General features: G+C 35.3%; 1 protein-coding gene across 5 annotated transcripts in view; it reads left to right on the forward strand.

Moving 5' to 3' along the window:
- Positions 1-20,004, forward strand: part of CCDC82 (coiled-coil domain containing 82) — a 31,217-nt gene extending 11,213 nt beyond the window's left edge. For 3 of the 5 annotated variants that reach the window (XM_082682642.1, XM_082682643.1, XM_082682644.1), the window contains 5 exons: positions 6,703-6,795; positions 8,638-8,762; positions 11,556-11,726; positions 13,835-14,020; positions 19,102-20,004. In XM_082682642.1, the coding sequence (XP_082538768.1) occupies positions 6,703-6,795; positions 8,638-8,762; positions 11,556-11,726; positions 13,835-14,020; positions 19,102-19,167 (641 nt within the window). In that variant the 3' untranslated portion in view covers positions 19,168-20,004. Of the gene's footprint in view, positions 1-6,702; positions 6,796-8,637; positions 8,763-11,555; positions 11,727-13,834; positions 14,021-14,383; positions 16,042-19,101 lie in introns of those variants that run through there. The other 2 variants (XM_082682645.1, XM_082682646.1) reach the window with 1 other exon arrangement.
- Positions 20,005-20,435: the final 431 nt, after the last annotated feature.

Raw genomic sequence — 20,435 nt, forward strand, 5'->3', positions numbered from 1 at the left:
ATATACAGATAGATAGGAATAACCTCCAGATTTGTGGATACTGAAGATTATATTGTTTTTTCCAGTACTCTATCATATGTTCAAAGTGAAAGAGAAGGAAATATAGACAGAGGAGTACATCTAAGTCTACTAGTGCCTTACTAGATAAATACTTGCTAGCATGCTGGAAATTAGACTAAAAGCAAACATGAACTTAGTCTCCACCAGCAGTTAAAGAGAATAATTCTATCAACATAACACAGTGTGCCTAACAGTCTTGCAACCATTTACATTAAATATTAAATTCTAGAATTTTCCCCTTTTTGTAGGATGAATAAAAAGTGCCAATGAAATCATATTGTAGCACAAGGGAAAGGTAAGGTAACATTGCCCTGAAGACTTAGGAAGAAAATGCCTGTGAAAACTGTTTCATTAAAGGAAACAGAAGAAAATTGTATAAAGCATTTGCTTTACAATCTATGAAAAGGAAATAGGAAGTTGTAAGGAGAGAACAACTTGAGGGGAAATAGAGCTACCTAAGATAAGGATAAGTTGCTAGAAAAATTAAAAATATAAAGTCAGGGGCGCCTGGGTGGCTCAGTGGGTTAAGCCTCTGCCTTCGGCTCAGGTCATGATCTCAGGGTCCTGGGATCGAGCCCCGCATTGAGCTCTCTGCTTAGCAAGGAGCCTGCTTTCCTTCCTCTCTCTCTGCCTGCTGTGATCTCCGTCTGTCAAATAAAATTTAAAAAAAATATATATATATATATATATATATAAAGTCAGAAATGAAATCTATACTGAAAGATACAATAAAATTAACAGTACAGAAAATCTCATCAGTGATACATAGGTTAAACCCAAGAAGTACTTCAAGCATAGAGAAAATAAAAACAGTTCCAAAGGAGAAGATAATACATAAAGGAATAGAAATTATCCTATTTCACAAATTTCAGGGGAGAAAATACAGAACAAATGAAAATCTAAAGGAAGAAAATTCTATAGCTTTAGTGGGAAATGTAAAAGAAGATTTGAATGCACTAAGACATAGCATGTTTTTGGAACATGGGAAAACGTGAATTCAGAGGTGTGATAGAAGAAAATATTGTTGAGTTGCTGGACACATGTATTTATGCAAGCTAAGGAGGCTTATATCCTAGTAAGTGAATGAAAATAGATTTGCAAATAGACATGAAGGAAATGCTTTCCTAATTACAAGAATGAAGAAAAAGTTATCTAGACATCTTTTTTAGAATTATAAAAATGGTTTAATACAGGGGTGCCTGGCTGGCTGGCTCAGTCAGTTAGGCGGTCAACTCTTTTTTTTTTTTTTTTTTTTAAAGATTTTATTTATTTATTTGTGAGAGAGAGAGAGTGAGAGCGAACACAGGCAGACAGAGTGGAAGGCAGAGTCAGAGGGAGAAGCAGACTCCCTGCAGAGCAAGGAGCCCGATGCGGGACTCGATCCCAGGACGCTGGGATCATGACCTGAGCCGAAGGCAGCTGCCCAACCAACTGAGCCACCCAGGCGTCCCTAGGCGGTCAACTCTTAATTTTGGCTCGGGTCATGATCTCAGGGTTTTGAGATTAAGCCCTGTGTCAGCCTCACACTCAGCATGGAGTCAGCCTGAGATTCTCTCTCTCTCTCCCTCTGTCCTTCCCCTGCCATTCACACTTATTCTATATATCTCAAATAAAATCTTTTTAAAAAATGGTTTATTATTTCCATTAATATGTCAAAAGATAAAAAATCATGTCATAATTTTAATAGATATGATTAAATCTATTTCTATTTCTATCAAAAAGCATTTGATAAAATTCAATGCCCATATTTAGTTTAAAAACAAAAATAACAAGTCTTAAAAGATCGGTAATATGAGTATTTGTCCTTTAAAAAACAAAGAATATTTAAAACAATACATACTGCTAATGAAGCACTAGAGATACAGGGATGCCTGGGGTAGCTCAGCCAGTTGAGTGTCTGACTCTTGGTTTCAACTCAGGTCATGTTCTCGGGGGTCGTGGGATCAAGCCCCATGTGAAGGCCTGTGTTGGTCTCTGCACTGAGCAAGGAGTCAGCTTGAAGATGCCTTGCCTCTGCCCCTCCCCCACTTGTGAACACACTCTCTCCCCCTCACTTTTTTTCTTTCTCTAAAATAAAATAAATTTATTTTTAAAAAGAACAAGACAGGGGCACCTGGGTGGCTCAGTGGGTTAAGCCTCTGCCTTCGGCTCAGGTCATGATCTCAGGGTCCTGGGATCGAGCCCTGCATTGGGTGCTCTGCTCAGCGGGAAGCCCCCCCCCCCCCCCGCCTGCCTCTCTGCCTACTTGTGATCTCTCTGTCTGTCAAATAAATAAATAAAATCTTTAAAAAAAAAAAAAAGAACAAGACAAAAATTTTCTACTTTTTTCTAGATGTCTCGAAGAATATAATAAAAAAAGTAAAAACTATTAACTATTGAAAAGGAAAATGCATTATTTGAACATAATACAATTCTCTCTATATATATTATATAGCTTATGTGTATGTATACACACACACACACAACCTATAAGTTTCTGACTCATTCAACCAGGGATACAAAGTTAAGAGAAAGCATATGAATAGATTGAGAACAGAAGTTGAGGCATCATACATTAACATAGTTTTCTTAGTTTTTTTTTTTTTTCCTGTTAAGAGTAGAGAAAGAACCCAATTTCTTGCTCTGTCTCTGCTTTCTTATACTACCTTCATACCTGCATTTCAAAAGAAAGTATACCAACACTCTATGTGTTTCTAAGAAAATATTTACATTCTCTTGGCTCTTGAAATAAACTTAGCACTAGCAAGACCACATCCTTCTCAGGGTTGGGGGAGAAAGCAGAGTCACTGCCCAGGAATTCTCAAACAGTGCCCCCCTCTATCCAGCTCTGTGATGTGCTAGGAAGTTCATTTTCTGCACATAGGTAAGAGAATCTGACTATTGGGAATTTGCAAAAGATCTCAGAAAGATGACCAGATTCACAATGACTATGTAAAATAGTTTTCTTTATGCTATCAATAATTATTTAGAAGATAAAATGAAGGACAAGTCCATCTATAGTAGCAGACAAAATAAAGTTCCTAGGCCTAATTTTGGGAAGAAAAGCATGACTTTATAGGTACAACAATGAACTTTAATGTGAAATAGCAAAGAAAACATGAATGAAAGAGATATTGCATGTCCAGAAGTTTCTGGAAAGATAAATACTGCAAGAAATTATTTCTTTGGAAATTAACCTTTTGGGGGTGGGGGGGGGGCACAGGGAGAGGAAGAGAGAAAATTTTAAGCAGTCTCCATGCCTAGCTCAGTCTGATGCTTGGCTCAGTCTCACAACCCTGAGATCACAACTTGAGCCGAAATAAAAAATCTGACACTTAACCAACTGAGTCATCCTGGAGCCTCTGAAATCAACTTTTTGATTCAACTTTGCAAAACAGTGCTAAGGCTCATTTGGGAAAAAAATGTATGAGAATAAATAAAACTAGACAACAAACAGTAAATCAGAAGGACTTGCCCCACCAGATATAAAAAGTTATCATAACATTTCTGTAAGTAAAGCAGTGTAGTACTGGCATGAAAATGACAGGTACACATTAAGATCATTAGAAAAGGTACATTAAGATCATTAAGAAAGTTACATGGCGCTGAAACAAAATCTTAGCATATATGATAAAAGATGCATGGAAGATAAACAGAATGTCTAAATTACCCTATGAATGAGTATGAGGAAATTGACTACCTTGGAAAAATCAAGTTATGCATAAATACAAATATTGATTTTCTCCTGTATTCTTTTGCGGTTTTTTTTATAATCATAGAAGAAAAATTTAAATGATATTCCTAGGATGTTTCACAGAAGCTCATCCAATATAGGGATCTGAACACTGAAAAAAGCTCTGGAGGAGGTCTAACCTTTAATCCTGATTCTTCCTCTATCTAGTTGTTCTTAGGTAAGTTCTTTCATCAATGGGTTATTTCTGAAAATTCTAAAATGAGATATTCGAGGGGTTCCTGAATGGCTCGGTCAGTTAAGTATCTGACTCTTGATTTCTGTTCAGGTCAGGATCTCAGGGTTGTGAGATTACACCCCACATCGGGCTCCATGCTGAGCATGGAGCTTGCTTAAGATTCTCTCTCTCTCGGGGCGCCTGGGTGGCTCAGTGGGTTAAAGCCTCTGCCTTCAGCTCGGGTCATGATCCCGTGGTCCTGGGATCGAGCCCCGCATCGGGCTCTCTGCTTCAGCAAGGAGCCTGCTTCCCCTCTCTCTCTGCCTGCCTCTCTGCCTCCTTGTGATCTCTGTCTGTCAAATAAATAAATAAATAAATAAATAAACAAATAAAGACTCTCTCTCTCTCTCTCCCTCCAACCACCCCTCTCGAAAAATAAAATAAAAAATGAAATGAGAGATTTGAATTATTTTCTCCATTTTCCTATCCAAGTCTTAAATTCTATGTTCTGAACTATGTTATCAAACCTAACTACCATGCAGAACAACATCTACTTGGGGGATAATAGCATGAAATCTGGAGTCACATTGTTTGGGTTCCAGCACTGATTTCAATACTTACTAGCTGTGTGAACTTGGGGAAAATTTTCATCCTCTTTGTATTTATTTCTTAGCTAAAAATAAACTGAGGGTATTGATAGTACTTCATAGTCTTATATTGAGAAAGAAAGCAATTCATGTAAGTACATGAAACAATGCCTGGCATATACATGCTCAATAAAATATTTTTTTCAATCTGAGATGCCAGGAGCTTAATTCTCCACCATCCATTTATCCACTCAGGCCAGATCCACCAAATCTGAGGCCTTCCTGACTCTTTTGAAGGAGATTCTGATAGGCATTGGTAGGAGAGAGATTCTTTGTAAGGCAAAAATTCTTCAGATGATTCTGATCCTCTGCCTTTTCCTTTTACTCCCAATTCTAAAGAAATACCATCAAGGTCTTTAAAATGGAAAAACGGGCGCCTGGGTGGCTCAGTGGATTAAAGCCTCTGCCTTTGGCTCAGGTCATGATCCCAGGGTCCTGAGATCAAGCCCTGCATGGGGCTCTGTGCTCAGCAGGGAACCTGCTTCCCCCTCTCTCTGTCTCTGCCTGCCTTTCTGCCTACTTGTGATCTCTGTCTGCCAAATAAATAAAATCTTTTTATAAAATAAAATAAAATAGAACAACAGTTCCCAAACTCTACAACAGGTGAGTAAGGTTGAACATTAGCACATTCAAAGACTGATAAAATCAGTGTGATAAAAAAAAATTGTATTTCAGTTTATTTGATAGTTACACTTGGGAGCACAGGGGATGAATTTCATGCTTTATTCCCCTCAACATGTTAATATTCCCAGAACATTTTTACCTTAATATAGTTTGGGAACTGCTAGAGAGTTTACATGCAGTTTAACACTCACAAATTAAAACATGTACCAATACTATATTATATCCAGAGGTTGATGAAAATCTAACCTAATCTATCTAAATTGAATGCTAATTGAAGTATTATTTCATTTTCCAACTACATTCTACTGACTTAAAAAAAAATACTCATAAATGGCTGTGATCAGTTCTTTTGTAATTTACTATTGACCATAGGCACTCTAAAGTCTAAAGGCCATGGTACAAATTGTCTGCTATTGGCTATTGTCATTTAATTTTATTACTGCTTTATTTTGGCCACATTAGTACTATAATAACATGTTTTCTTTAAAAAAGATTGCATACTAAATATTTTTCCTGAAACTTAAAAGAGTTATACAGCCCTTTTAGTAGAAAATATAAGGAAAAACATTTCATATTAAAATTCATCTTTGTTTTATTTTAGTGAAAGCAACATCAAAATTCACTCATAAATGCTAACATAGGTCTTATTTTGCTTAAATTTCTCACCAAACATCATCCATTTTTCCTGAAATGCTCAGGTTGTCCCTAATATTTTTATAGGTGCCCAGGTCAGAGCAAATGTTCTGTGGTGACAATTTGGATCAAGGAAGAGGTTGTATTTGATAAAGAATATTTCTACAACCATAATAAACATTGACCCAAGAGCACTGGGAAATAATAGGGACTTTCTTACTATTGCATGTCCCATCACAACAGATGATTCCACAGACTACAATGAGTTAGTGAGAAGGTAGTGTGATGTATTTGGTAGGAGAAAGAGAAGACAGAACTTTTCTAAACTGATATGGCAAATCCTAAATCTGGAGCAGCAGAAAGGGAAATGGAATTTTTATAGCCATTGGGATTTTGGGTCGGGTAGTAATTTCTTGGGCAATTTCATATGTACCATCTTTCAGAGAGAAGGAAAGACAGGAGTATGAGGTACATATTGAACAATCTCGTATAAAAGTGTTCTCTCTTGCTCTCTCACTGTAATTGTTAAGTTGATAATTAAGTCTACAGGGATGATTTGAGGGTTTTTTTGCAACTATCTCTTAATATTTTCTGAATAGTTTTCCCTTTATAAGTTTGGAAACTGAAGATTATTTGAAATAACAACTTGAAATTTTGGATTAGAAGCAAGTAAATCTGGAAAATGGATATTTGCTCAGTGACCAAGACAAGTCACCGAGGCAGCTATAAAATTAGGATAATGAAGTGAATTCTCCTACTCATAGTATTAATTTCTTAGAGAAAGGAACCCATTTTATTCAGGGAATTGTTTTATCTACTATATTCTAATATGTATTTAAAATTAATTTCAGATTCTTTTAGTGACCACTATACTCACTTTGAAAGAGTTGTGAAGGCTCTTCTGATCAATGCTTTAGATGAATCTTTTCTGGGAACATTGTATGGTAAGTTAATACAAATGGAACAATTAGAGTTTTTTTTTTCTTTTTCCAATATTTTAACACCCTACTAATATAATGTAATATAAGATAAGATAAGGTAAGATAAGATATATACTTGAGCAAAACCAAGAGACCCATTTTAAGGCCCTCCGATTTTTCCCTCTAGGATCAGCTACACCAGAAGCCCATTCACATCAAAAACTTTTTACTGTTTATTATTTATGATATGTGGAAAGTACAAAAGAAATATGTCATGTTCCCCTGCCTTTAGAGAGTATACAGTGAATATGAGGATGTAGGACATAGACTGAAAACAGCAGAGTAGTTCAATTGCCTTATGTTATCCCAGACTCTCTAAGCTCATTGAATTTCACCAACAGTTATATGCTGTTTTAAGTTTTTGTGCCTTTGCTCATGCTGTTCCCTCTTTAAAATGAATGTAAAGTTGTTTTCACTGTGAAAGCTACCATGACCCACTCAAATAATATTTTTACACCCTCATTTGTGCTCTGGTGGTACTGATGTATATACATTTTTCATACTGCATTGAAATATATTTTTGCCTTCCTCCCTTCTAAGAGTACAAGAAGAACCATACCTTAGATAATACACTTATCTCTTGCATCTAGCACAGAACCTGGAAGTTAATAAAGACTGAAAATATGTTGTATTGAATATCTACCTAATTGTCTGAGATTTCGTTCACATTTTATTGAACAAATATTTATTGAGTGTGTAAGGGCATTTATTTGGAGGACTGGGGATATGCAATGACTATGACACGCAAGATACCTGCCCTCATGTTGCTTAAAGTCTAGTGGAAGAGACAGACCATGAATGAGTAAACAAATATATAACATAATTTTAACTAGTTCCCAAGAACTAGTGATTAGTTCTTGGGGAAAAAAAAACAAACAACATAATGGTAGGTTAAGGAGACCCAAGTGTTATAAAGATAAGGAAGGTATCTGTTAGATTGGTCAAAGAAGGTCTCTCAAGAGGTGACTTTTAAATGAATGAATCAGGGAAAAAGTAATGCATAGACTTATCTGAGAACACAGTAACTGCAAAGACACTTAGGTAAAAGTAAGTGTGGTGTGATAGATGAATGCTAAAGAAGAAGTGGAGTTCCAAGGGAATATTACCCAACCATAAAAAAGAATGAAATCTTGCCATTTGCAACAACATAGATGGATCAACAGGGTATAATTATAAGTGAAGTCAATCAGAGAAAGACACATACTGTCTCATCTTACTTGCATGTGGAATTTAAGAAACAAAACAAATGAACAAAGGAAAAAGAAACAAACAAACAGACTCTTAACTATAGAGAGCAAACAGGTGGTTACCAGTGAGGAAGTTGGTGGGTAGATAAGTGAAACAGGTGGAGGGAATTAAAAGGTACACTTACTGTGATGTGCACTGAGTAGTGTGTAGAAGTGCTGAATTACTATATTGTACACTTGAAACTAATATAACACTATATGTTAATTTTACTGGAATTAAAAGAAAATAAGTTTGATGTATTCAAGGAACAAGTAGAAGGCTTCTATGGTTTTTTCCTTTCCCTAGTGCTCTGATGGAATGTTTTCTTCTTCATAAATTTCAAATGCTTCTAACCAATTAACCAAGTATCTTTCTAAAACTATGGGAAGAAATCCTTACTTATTTAATTATTAAATATTTCCTAATAATGTTTCTCAACCTTGGCACTATTGGTATTTAAGGCTGGATAATTCCTTGGTGTGAGGGCTTAGATAGATAGATAGAGAGATAGATTGATAGATATTTCCAAAGGGCTAAGTGATTATTTGTTGTTGTCATTGTTGTTGTTCCCCTGAACAGATGGTACCAGACAAAAATCATATGCACAAGATATGTTGACATCTCTCCATTATTTGGACAACCGCTTTGTTCAGCCTCGTCTAGAGAGCTTAGCTTCTAGAAGTCGTTGGAAAGAGCAATATAAGGTATATGGTTTAAACTGGTTTTACATTTCTGGCTAGGGGGGTTTGGGAGTGGCAGACCTATCAGGATTTAAATATCCAGTTATTAAACTGAATATTGACTGAATACTAATTGAATAATCTTCTAAACTATTGGCATTTTTCTTTGTTAAATACTCAGCTTGTTTCTCACCTTTTCTAAAGGCTGCTATTGTTTTAATTATTATAGTACTTATTATATGTATCTGGTAGTTAGGTAGTTCTAAACATCTCCAGAGCTTAGCCCTTCTATTAAAGTGAAGTTTTTCTCACAGAATATTTATTGTTTCAGAAAAGAATTCCACTGCTAAAGAAGTTTGAGAAACAGTGGGTTTAACTTAAGCTTAACTGAAGCACTTTTCAAGGAACATTAATGTGTGAATTATACTCTAAATCTTCAAAAGAGGGTGATGTAGAATGCAATACTTTCCAAATTTGTGTTTTCCTTTGAGGCTGCTTTTCACAAGCTACCTTTTATCACCTCCTAGAATAATGGATTTCCATAATATAATTTGGGAAACAGTGGCCTAGGTTGTCTTTGACATCCTTCTTGACTTTAAGGTTTTGTAATTATTTGTAATTAAGATTTTGTAATTTTACCAATTTCAAGAAAGCATCTTTTTAATTTATAAGACTTATTATATTCCATGTTATCTCATAGATTTATATTTTATGATCTCCAATAGTAGAGGCTATCTTATATAATTTTTAAGGTTTTTTTTCTTAATCTCCCTACTTCTAATATTCTATCTTCTAATGATTCACAAGAGGGGGGGAAAAATGCAAGGTAACAGAAGTTCAAGTTCCTAACAGTCCTTCTAGCACTTAAATCATTAGCTGACCTACCTCATTTATGTCAGGAGATTTGGCTCATCCAAGGCCTGTTCAGTCTTGAATTACCTGATAAATTAGCCACAGATGGTTTAGGTTTAAGGGACAGTTATGGGACTACGGAAATAGAAGACTTCAGTTTGGAGAATGGCTGAGTTTAGGGTCACCATATATATCTTTTTGACTTTGCATGGGTTTTTAACCTTTCTAAACTCCGGTCTCTTCCTCAGATACAAAAAATATTTGCCTACTTTAAAGGGAAATATTTACTTATCTAGAAGATAAAATACATAGCACAGTTCTTAGAACATGGTTATACCATATAGTATTTTATAGACCACATAGTATTTTCTTTAATAGAAAAATAGCACATATTTATTGATCACTTAACTTTTCCAGGTAATTTTCATGCAATGCAAAGTATCTTATTTGATCTTCAGAGTGACCCCATGAGGAAGGCACTAATCTTTCCTTTGTTTTAGAGTTGAGAAAACTGTGACTCTGAACACAAGGTTACACAGGTAGTCATTATCTAGGCCAGTATTTAAACCTAGAAATCATAAGGTTGTAGTGTTTCTATGACTCCAATGGCCCATGCCACTCTGCTATATTATGCTTAACTCTACCCTGGTATATTATGCTGAATTTGGATTACCTGATGCTGATAAAGTAACTGCAAGATACAAGAAAAATATTAGCTTAAAAATTTAGAGACATGGGCAATTCAGTATGATCTTGGTCAGAAGTAGCTAAGTTATGCTGCAAAAAATAAGTTATAGGACAGATCAGCAATGAAAATCTTAACAGCTTAACCCAATAAAGCTTATTTTTCAGTTATATTTTATGTCCGGTGTAAATCTACAAGTGTTCTGCATATTGTAGTCACTCACAGAGCCAAGCTGATAGAGCTTTCATCTTGGATGTGCTTCCTTACGTACCACAGAAACAAGAAGGGAAAGTGGTTTAGTCACCTAGTCACTCTGAATGTCATCCTGTAAGTGACATGTGTCACAAACTGCCATGAAATATGAGAAATAGTAAAAGTGGACAAAATGCAATTAAGTTGTGAATCATACAGTGTTAAAAAGAAGACTATTGGTATACTGAATATTTAATTACTGTCAGGCCTATAGAGAATACCAAAGTGGATTAGTAACCTAATACGCTTACTGTATACAGTTGAAATATTACAGTAAAACCTAACCTACAGTACTAATTATGACGTTAGTATCTAACACAAGCCTAGAGTGTGAGCAAAAATATACAACCAGAAGTAATTGCACAGCTTGATAAAGCTTATTTATGAATGCCAAATATTTTCTCAGTTTGCTTACTCATAGCTAATTCAGCAATTAGACTGTCCATATCAGTGCTGGCCACCTAGCAGTCCTAATTCCAAATTGCTGATTTTCATAGGCCTTTTAGTAAGTAGCCATAAGACGATCAAATTATTTCTGAAATATTTTGTGGGAAATAGGATATAATTTACACCATAGAGACTGAATGTGATCTGGTTTTTCTCAGTTTTTGACTAAGCTAAATGAATTCCATCTTTTCATTACAGTATCCTGAATTTTTGCTGCTCTTTTTTTCTGTTTTTAATTATAATATCTCATTTATGCTAATTAGAGAGAGGGAAGAGAAATAAAATCTGTGAAGAACACTACTTAATAGTAACTCAAAAGTAAGAAACTAATTTTTTTTTTAGTCTGGTTTCTTGTCATTGAGCAACCTATATTATCTTTTTATTTAAAGATATCTTGTCAAATATCTACTGTGTGCTCTGTGTTAAAGTAAGACATAACGGTGTGTTTTGCTCTTATGTCTTACCCCATTATTGTGATTCCAAATATGGGTTTTAATTTGGCTAGGTTCTTTTTATGTTTTACTTTGTTGTGGTCTTTTCCAGTCTTGGAAAGCTTCATTATGTTTTTCAATTTTTTCCAGGAGCGGGTGGAAAATTATTCTAATGTAAGTATCCATTTGAAGAATCCTGAAAACTGTTCCTGCCAGGCCTGTGGATTGCATCGCCACTGCAAATACTCGGTGCATTTATCAGGAAAGTTGTACAACACCAGGACTATGGAAACAGATGACTTCATGTCACATGATAAACAGGTATTTTTCCCTCTCATTTTTGTTTTCAGTATTTAGAAATTTTCAATACCTAGCTTGCACAAATAACCCTGTTATTTTTAGAAATGGAGAAAGCACTAAGAGAAGTGAAAAGAGTACAAGGGAAGGTATACTTTTTGAATGAGAAAAACATGTCTAGCATATGTCTGGCAAATGCACTCCTAATTCAGATCCTAAACTTTGTGTAAGAACACATCACCCAACCTGCGGGGAGGGGGAAAGGGTACAGGGTGAGAATGAAAAGAAATATAACTGGGGCAAGGGAAACAAAAGTCCCCTTTGTGTCCAAAGGAGAATTTAACCCAAGTGGAAAATTTTATGACAGATAATCTACCAAATTGACAGTCCCCAGGTAAATTCTTGAAGATGCCTGTCATCTTAATATGAGAATAGAAAGAAAACCATGTTTTAGCCTAGAATATATCAGAAGTGTGTCAAATCTAGATAATTGACAAATACTTAAGGTGCTATTAATTTTGAATGAAAAGACAAAACTGATGAAAATATTGGAAAATTTGAAGAAAAGTATTTGATAAAGGAGTACAGTATGAAGAGAGAAGTGCAGGTGTATTCTACTTCTATTTATTTTTTAATCTTTATAAAAGTATTGCATTTATAAATGCAAAAATATTAATATTGAGCACTTCTTCTGGTGAATGTGTATATCCATGAAGGGTATGTGTGTTTGGCGGGGTGGGGGGGAGTGGCTCTTAGAGTTGCCTCTAAATACTGCCAGTTAGTTATTAAGCTAGAAATAGATTATTGATCTAAATCCTTCTACTACATTGGGTAGTATGATTCCTTAGTACTAGTGGCAATAATTGATATAATAATTGACCAGATCCCTCTAAACAATCTGCAAGAATCACAAGAATCACTTAGAAAATCACCAAGAATCAACATGGGGATAATAAATTCAAAATTAGTTTTTAATACATCATTTGGCAAGTTACTATAAAAATACATTATAGTTAATATGTTTAAAAATATTGTGTTTAAAAACTGATCTATGATTTTTTATGAGGTAAGACACATAGACCCCTAATAAAAGTGATTTAGTACTTTAAGGATCATGTTCTATTGTATAAGCCAAAAATAGTGCTGTACATTCACTGTCTTTGATGTCTACAGCTAATCCTGGAAAAGGAAGTAAGTTAGAAAACCATTTCTGGAGTTTTGATATTCTTGTGAAAGGGTAAAGATTCTGTATAAAATAGTTATTCAAATATCTAAAAAATAAAAGCAAAGAACATTAATATACTAGTCACACAATGGAAAAACATCAAAGTTAACAAATATATTAGAAAAATGATTATTCTCCACCTAAAGGTATAGAATTAAAACCTACATTAAAATGCCAGCTGATAGCTCTCAAAGTAGTAAAGTATTTTAAATCAAATGATAAAATGCAGTTCTGTCATGGCTGCATTGACAGAATTTTTTGGAAAAAATTATTTAGTGAAAAACTGCCAATATTGAGTATAACCATATACTTATGACTCTTATAACCATAAGAGTTTATTTCCATTTTATATGTTACTTCTAAACTAGAAAAATATCATAATCCAGGCATTTTTAACTCAGTAACTATGTACATAAAATTGCTTGAATGCTTTTCTTGCTTTCAGGTAACCCCATCCTTCTGTGTTAAAAGTCATTTTTCTTCTCCTTCTCAAACTTGGGTAGCTGTCTTCTGAAGATTCAGTTCAAGCATCACCTACTCAACGACTCTTCTCATCTCTGAATTGGGTTAATTGTCCTTCCTCTCTACCTTGATAGCATCTCTTGCCCAGCATTTGACACATTGTTCTGTAATAATTTGTTTTTCTCCCAACACTGTAAGCTCCCCAAATACACGTAGTACATCTTTCCAGTGCTTAGCCCAATATTTGAAACATAACAGATGCTCAGGTGTTTTTTTTTTAATCTAAGTTATATAATGAGAGAAGGTAAAAGAACTATTGTATAAACATTTTAAAAATTAATAATGCATTATTAGATTTTGCTAATATAAAACAAGAAAGGCTGTATAATCAGTACTATATTTTTTACTTTATTTGTCAGATAATAATGTTTATTCTTTGATTTAGGTGTTTACTGTTGGCAGAATTTGTGCTGAGCGTACCAGAATTTATCATAAACTGAAACATTTTAAGTTCAAGCTGTACCAGGAATGTTGCTCCATTGCAAAGACAGAAGAAGTTGAAGATGAGCAGGTTAAAGAAACAGTGGAAAGAATTTTCAGTCAGTCAAAGGATAGTGGCTGGATTAAGGAGGTAAGGTGAATATAAAAGAATCACCTCATTCATAGATTCTGGAGCCTAATTATGATCAGCGAAAGGATACAAATGACTAGAAGACATTAAATTTTAGAAGAGAATCTCTCCTTCCGCCCCAACTCCCGTCTTTGTATTTTCTCTTCTTCCACCCATTCCTTTCATGCTTATCATTGTCCAACCCTGAACAGGTACCCTGATGTTCTAAGCATTCCTTCAGCTCATCAGATAAAATTGAAATCAGCAATAATGCCACTCTGTCCTTTCACTTTTATATAAATGGTATTCCTTACATATATATTTAGTCCCCTTATTTGACGAAGTGTAGGACTCACCTCTGCTTGTCTGCTTCCTATTCTTTAGAACAGTTCTTGTGACCCGAGAGTGAAGAAGCACCTGGTGCCAATCTGAGGAAAGGATCTCGGCTGCCAGTTCTAATACCACCCACATCCTCTTCTTGAGGACATGGGCTGAGCAGTGAGCACTGTAACTGAAGATCAAGGGGAATGCAGAGGTTTCAGGCCACGGCACTGATTTTGATTCCCCCAAATCCTGTTGATCACTAAATTTGATATCAGTGATAAAGTGGGGGTTTTGAAGAGTGCACTGGATTCCCGAAGATCTGCTGGCAGCTCATAAGCTCTGGTCTGCTCACAGAGCTTTTAGAATTGCTTATGGTACTTGGAAAGAATGCTAATATGATTGCAATCTTCTAAAACAAGTCTAGTTATGTGAATGTATGAGAGAAAACATATAGTAGATTTGCAGGCAACTCAGATCAACAATATATTTAATCTTAAAAAAAAAAAAAAGACTGACTTAAGATCTGTTGCCTGGGTTATTTTTATCATAGGGAATTTGTAAAAGAGGAAGATAAAAAAGAAGAAAGCTTAGTGAATAAACTTATAAGCAAAGGGAAAGAAAAAGAGAACAAACAACAGGAACTTGTCAGGACATGTCATGTTCCGCAGAGGTCTCCCAGTCTGGACAGTGACATCAGAACTGGTTTCCCTCTGACAATTATCCTCCTGCCACAAATCCCACCTGGTGATCTCTCTGCATCTCCCCCACCCAATCTGGACCTTTCTGTAGTCTTTCTCTCATTTTACTCTCCTCAGCTTTTTATCTTTTACTTTGCTTCGACTTCTCTCCCAGTGCTTTCCTCCCTGTCCTCCTCTGTGCTTTTCTATTTGCTTTAGGGGCGTACCATTACTTATCCAGTAAGTCCCATCTTCATTTTCCATGATGGTGTGAAATTCTTAGCTGCTTTTATTGGTGCATTTAAGGGTTGCCAACCCTCTAGTGGAGTTGGACAACCTACTGGGTTGTCCTACTGGGACACCATTTTTTAAAGAATTGTGTACCAGGTATAGAAAAATCACTGTGCACATACTGTACATATTATGTAATAATAGTATATATTAAGAAGACCATTAAACTTCTTGCAGAGAAAAACTAAAAACACTACTAGATCATGTATTTTAGAGAACGAGTAACAGGGTTTCTAACAGAAGGAACCTGGAATTAAAAAAAAATATTCTTAGGAGGAAAAAAGTCAAGTGTTCTATTAAACTTCAAGAACAACACACAGTATTGGGCAGTTATTTCAAGTTCATGCATGTTTAGGACAATGTGCACATTTTTTCCCACATGTAATACCAAAGAGCTTCATTTTCTTTTTGGGATCCTTCCTGCTTTAAAAATACTTGTCTATGGATTTTCTCAAAAGATGTCCTAGAGACTAAAGTTTAGAGCCACTGTAAACCCATATGCAGCTTTCTGTGCTGTGATTAAAATTCAGAATTTTCAAGTGCTCTGACATTTCGTAGCATCACTCTGCCTGCCCCTCAGTGTCCTTGTGTGACACCATTGTATGTGCTTGTGACACACACCTTCTTCTTTGGCTGCAGGCTCATGGTCATAGCTACCCTAACCCTTCTGAATGCCAGGGCTCAGTGCTGCTCCAGGGGCCTCATCTGTGGCCCTTTTTCCTCTTACTTCCTTATTATTATGTCAACCTATTCTTTTACCTCATACAAACTATCTGGTCCTGGCTTTCCTCCTAGTTTGTTTTATCCACCTTGCTTTTTTCCTTACCTGCTCCTCCCTCCTCCAAGTGTTTCTCTTCCATTGTCTCAGGATATCTCAGCATTTCTTCCCAAAGACCTGCCAACTGGACTGACTTCATTCTTTCTGTTCCTTCTCCTAACAGTTGAGCTAGGATGATCTGTTTTTAACTTAGGATGATGTTAAAGGGTAGGAGCTACTTGAGTGTAAGAAAGGAAAAAGTTATAAGAAAATTAAAATAAAACCAAAACCTATAATAAATGTAATAAAAATAATTGTCTCATTCTAAATTAGACTGGAAGAACATGCTATCATATGCCACTGACAAAATTCTAACAGGTGTTCTTATTAAGAAGAAAGTGAATGTGATGATGGGATTTCCAGAAAAGTTGAAGATAGGGTTATTGGGACGGGGTGGTGAATACGTGAACATCAGGAAGTGGAGAAAGTAGGTCAATAAAAGTATCAAGTCTCAGTTTTACAATTATATGTAAATTTTAAATGTATTACATAAAGATTGTTACATAAGAAAGAATTTTAAATAATGATTTGATATCCCATCCCTTCCTGAAACTCCTTATGCAGGCTCTTCTTCTTTCCCCCTTTAAAACTTCTTTCCTTTTCTTTTTCTTTTGCTTCTTAAACTGATGTTTCTCAAATTGTGGCTTTAACTACCTATGTCAGAATCACCTAGAAGTTTGTGGAAATTGTGTAGTTCCTAGCCTCATGGCAGTCCTATTGAATGAGAATCCTTGGGTTAAACACCCAATATTTAACAAATTAGGTGATTCTTAAACAAATTGAAGATTGAGGGCCACTGCTTAAAGGTACATTGTCACTCAATCTCAGTCTGCCTTGACAAACCCATTCCTTTCTTCATGTCTAACTGCTGTTTCTGAACAGAAGACCCCAAACTCCTTCTTTTACGTTCTGACCTCTTTTCTCACACTCATTTCCACAGTTCCAACTGTTTTAATCAGTAGGTCCAACCTGGAATTCGAAGGGGTTAACAAATAAGATCGAAACTCTCCAGATTTTCAGTAAAAAAGAATGATGGAACCAGAATCTTTAGGTGGAAAGAATGACCAGGAAATACGGACTGCCTTCTGAGTTTCACTTTTCCTTTGAAGGGCTTTCTTTTTTCTTACTAAAGCTGACCCCACCTCATCCCCCTTTAAATCTCAGAAATAGCATACTCTAATGGTTAAAAGCATGGATTTAAATATTTTCTAGGAGTAGAATTTGGAGGCAAGTTACTTTATTTCTCTAAGTTTTCTCTTCAGCAAAATGGAATTAAAACAGTAATAGAGTTTTGGTTGGAAAATTAAGTGATCAACACATTTTAAGCATTTAATACTGGACCTAGTGATCAATAAGTGATCAGTTAATGTTAACTGTTATTAGTAATAAAAGCGAGGAGAGGTTTCCTTCCTTTTCTTAGTATAGCTGGGATAGATTATAATTTTCCAGAAAAAATTTAATAAGATAAAAAAGAAAGCATAAAAAAAGTCAAACTTTTGGGGCGCCTGGGTGGCTCAGTGGGTTAAGCCGCTGCCTTCGGCTCAGGTCATGATCTCAGAGTCCTGGGATCGAGCCCCGCATCGGGCTCTCTGCTCAGCGGGGGGCCTGCTTCCTCCTCTCTCTCTGCCTGCCTCTCTGCCTGCTTGTGATCTCTGTCAAATAAATAAATAAAATCTTTAGAAAAAAAAAAGTCAAACTTTTAAGGTCTAGGTTTCTAATTCTAGAGTACTTTACTTCTAACTAGTAGAACCCAAGTTCTTCGTCAAAAGAATCCCTAAGTAATCCAAGGGTTATTTCCCCTCCCGTTCTTTTCTTCATTCTTTCCAGAGAAGGTGATCCCATCAGAGATCTTCGAGGAGAAAAAAATTTCATGGCCCTGCCTAGAAGGAAAGCACACTCCTCCTATACTTTTCCATAGGATCCTATTACCACAAAAGTTAGGGTCATCAGGATCTCTCTTTTTCACTGGGAATAGAACCAGAGTTCACAAGTAGAGAAACCATTAGGTCAGTTAATCTCCTCAACCGAAGTCAGCAGTTTGAACTTTCCAAATCATCTGTGGAATTTCCAAATCATCCTGACTCTTCTCTTACCTTCTCCTACCCTGGTCTTGACTCTTCATCTTCAGTGGTTGTCACTTGAATTTGGAATCTCATTACCTAACTTATTACAATAGATTCATAACTAAATGACAAACTATTCTAGAATGATGTTTTACCATTTTTCTTAAAATACACCCCAGATTATGTCAATCTCTGCCTTAACACTTTAGCAGTTTCACATTGCCTGTCACATTATTGCTAAACTCCTTCACCTAGCATTTCATACTTTTTATTCTGTGACTACAACCTCTTTGGTTCAGTCTCATCTCTCTCCATTCCCCCCAAAACCCCTCAAATTATGGTCAAACCCCATACTTTCTTGCTTCTTTACTGTGGTATGGACTGTTGCCCTTCTCCCACCAGATCTTTGCCAACCAAATCCTTTCTCCAACACTTTAAGTGCTACTTTTTCCTGACCACCTCAACTAACCATGGCTATTCTTCTGAACCCCCATACAGTGTCTATATAGTTCTTTAAGGCACTTGTTACTGGTGTATTACCACTGAACTCTGGCCTCCTTAGGGACAGGGAAAGAAATTTTTTTGGTATCTAGACAGTCATCAGAAAGTATTCAATATATGTTATATGTTCAACAAATTTTTGTTGAATAAGTTATTGAAGTTGTTATACTTCTATAAATATGGTAATTAAAAATTATATTTTATAAAAATATTATGAGATTAATAATAATGTTCAGCTTTATTTCTTTCCAATACTTTATGAGTTAGAAATTCTTATTTGAAATTGTGTTCCTGTTAATAAGATTTTTTGTTCATGATTATCCTGAAATGAGAAGTGAACGTATTCCTGTTTGTGTCTATAGATTGAAAAGGCCTACCTTATTTTCTTTGCTTTGAGTAAAATAACTAGCTTTTTTATTATATACACAGAAATATGGTCAACTTCAAGAATATCTAAATTGGGCGGATTACTTTCAAGATGAGAAGTTTGACTGAATTGTAACACATTTCCTTCAGAGAAGATTTTATAAATTCCTGTAAATGTGAAGATCATGGGTCTTGTTTCTCTGTATCATGTGACATATTTGTATATTTTGTGTGTATTTTCATGGCAAATATCTTGTTTAAAACATATATTCATCTTAATTTCCATGAAATGGCACTCTACAGTCAAATAAAAGTTTTATCTGCTGTACATAAAAACATTAGCCTAATAATTTTTAAGAGTATTTTAAAGTTATAAAACAATGCCTTTATAACAGATGATTATCAAGCAAATGAGCTGTTCATGTCCTGTCTTAGTAGACAAATATTGTATTTTAAAAATGAATTCAGACTAACATCTATGTGTATTTATTATTGAATCCCTACCCAGATGTTTTTATTATCCTTTCACAGTATTAAATGATCTGCACTGATATATTCTTTACTGCTGTCATTATCTAAATCAGTGGGCCATGGAAGAAACGTAATGTTTCATTCAGTTCAATCCCCTTATGTCAGAATCAAGACTAGTTTACCCACTCAAAAGAGGAGTACTTTTCTCCTTTTCTAAGGAGTCTTTCAACCCTCATATTCAGGAATAATTTCATGATACGTATTTTCATGCTTCATAATGTTCTTTCTATTTTTTATTCAATTTGTCTACATGTTAATGATTAAGATGTATTTTATTTATTTTTATCCTTAACCCTTCCCATATATGTATTTATGTTAGGATATGAAGACCTCAGACAAATTCAGCCAAAAATAGTTTAAAAGCATACTTTGGCATTTGCATTGCTTTGCACATCTACATTTTCTCATAATATAATAAACTGAAATGGTTTCCTGGTGACCAAATGGACCCTGTCTATTCTGTATCTTTAATTCTTAAAGGTAATATCATAGTAGGATCTATTTTTCGGTGCAATTTTAGATACTTGTTTCTGACCCCAAGTGTTGACTGAACCTGGCTTCAGTTGTTATGTGGTTCATGCATGGAGTTCAGTCTATGTGCATACATAAAAAGCTACACTTCATTAAGTCCTTACATAGAGATTACTTAGTATTTGCTTCAATTTTCTGAAATTATCCCTATTCCTACTGTAAGCAAAACATGTGGAAAAAGTTCACAAAGTGCTGAGAATACTGATGCTGATGTTTCACATGAGGAGTACATACCTTTTTGAAAAGTGTAAAATAGAAATTTCAGTCACATATCTCTATTCTTATTTCTCTGGCATATGGAAATAATCCTTAACTAAAATGAAGCCATAGTTGAG

Source organism: Mustela nivalis, assembly GCF_964662115.1.
Source record: "Mustela nivalis genome assembly, chromosome: 9".
NCBI lineage: Eukaryota > Metazoa > Chordata > Mammalia > Carnivora > Mustelidae > Mustela > Mustela nivalis.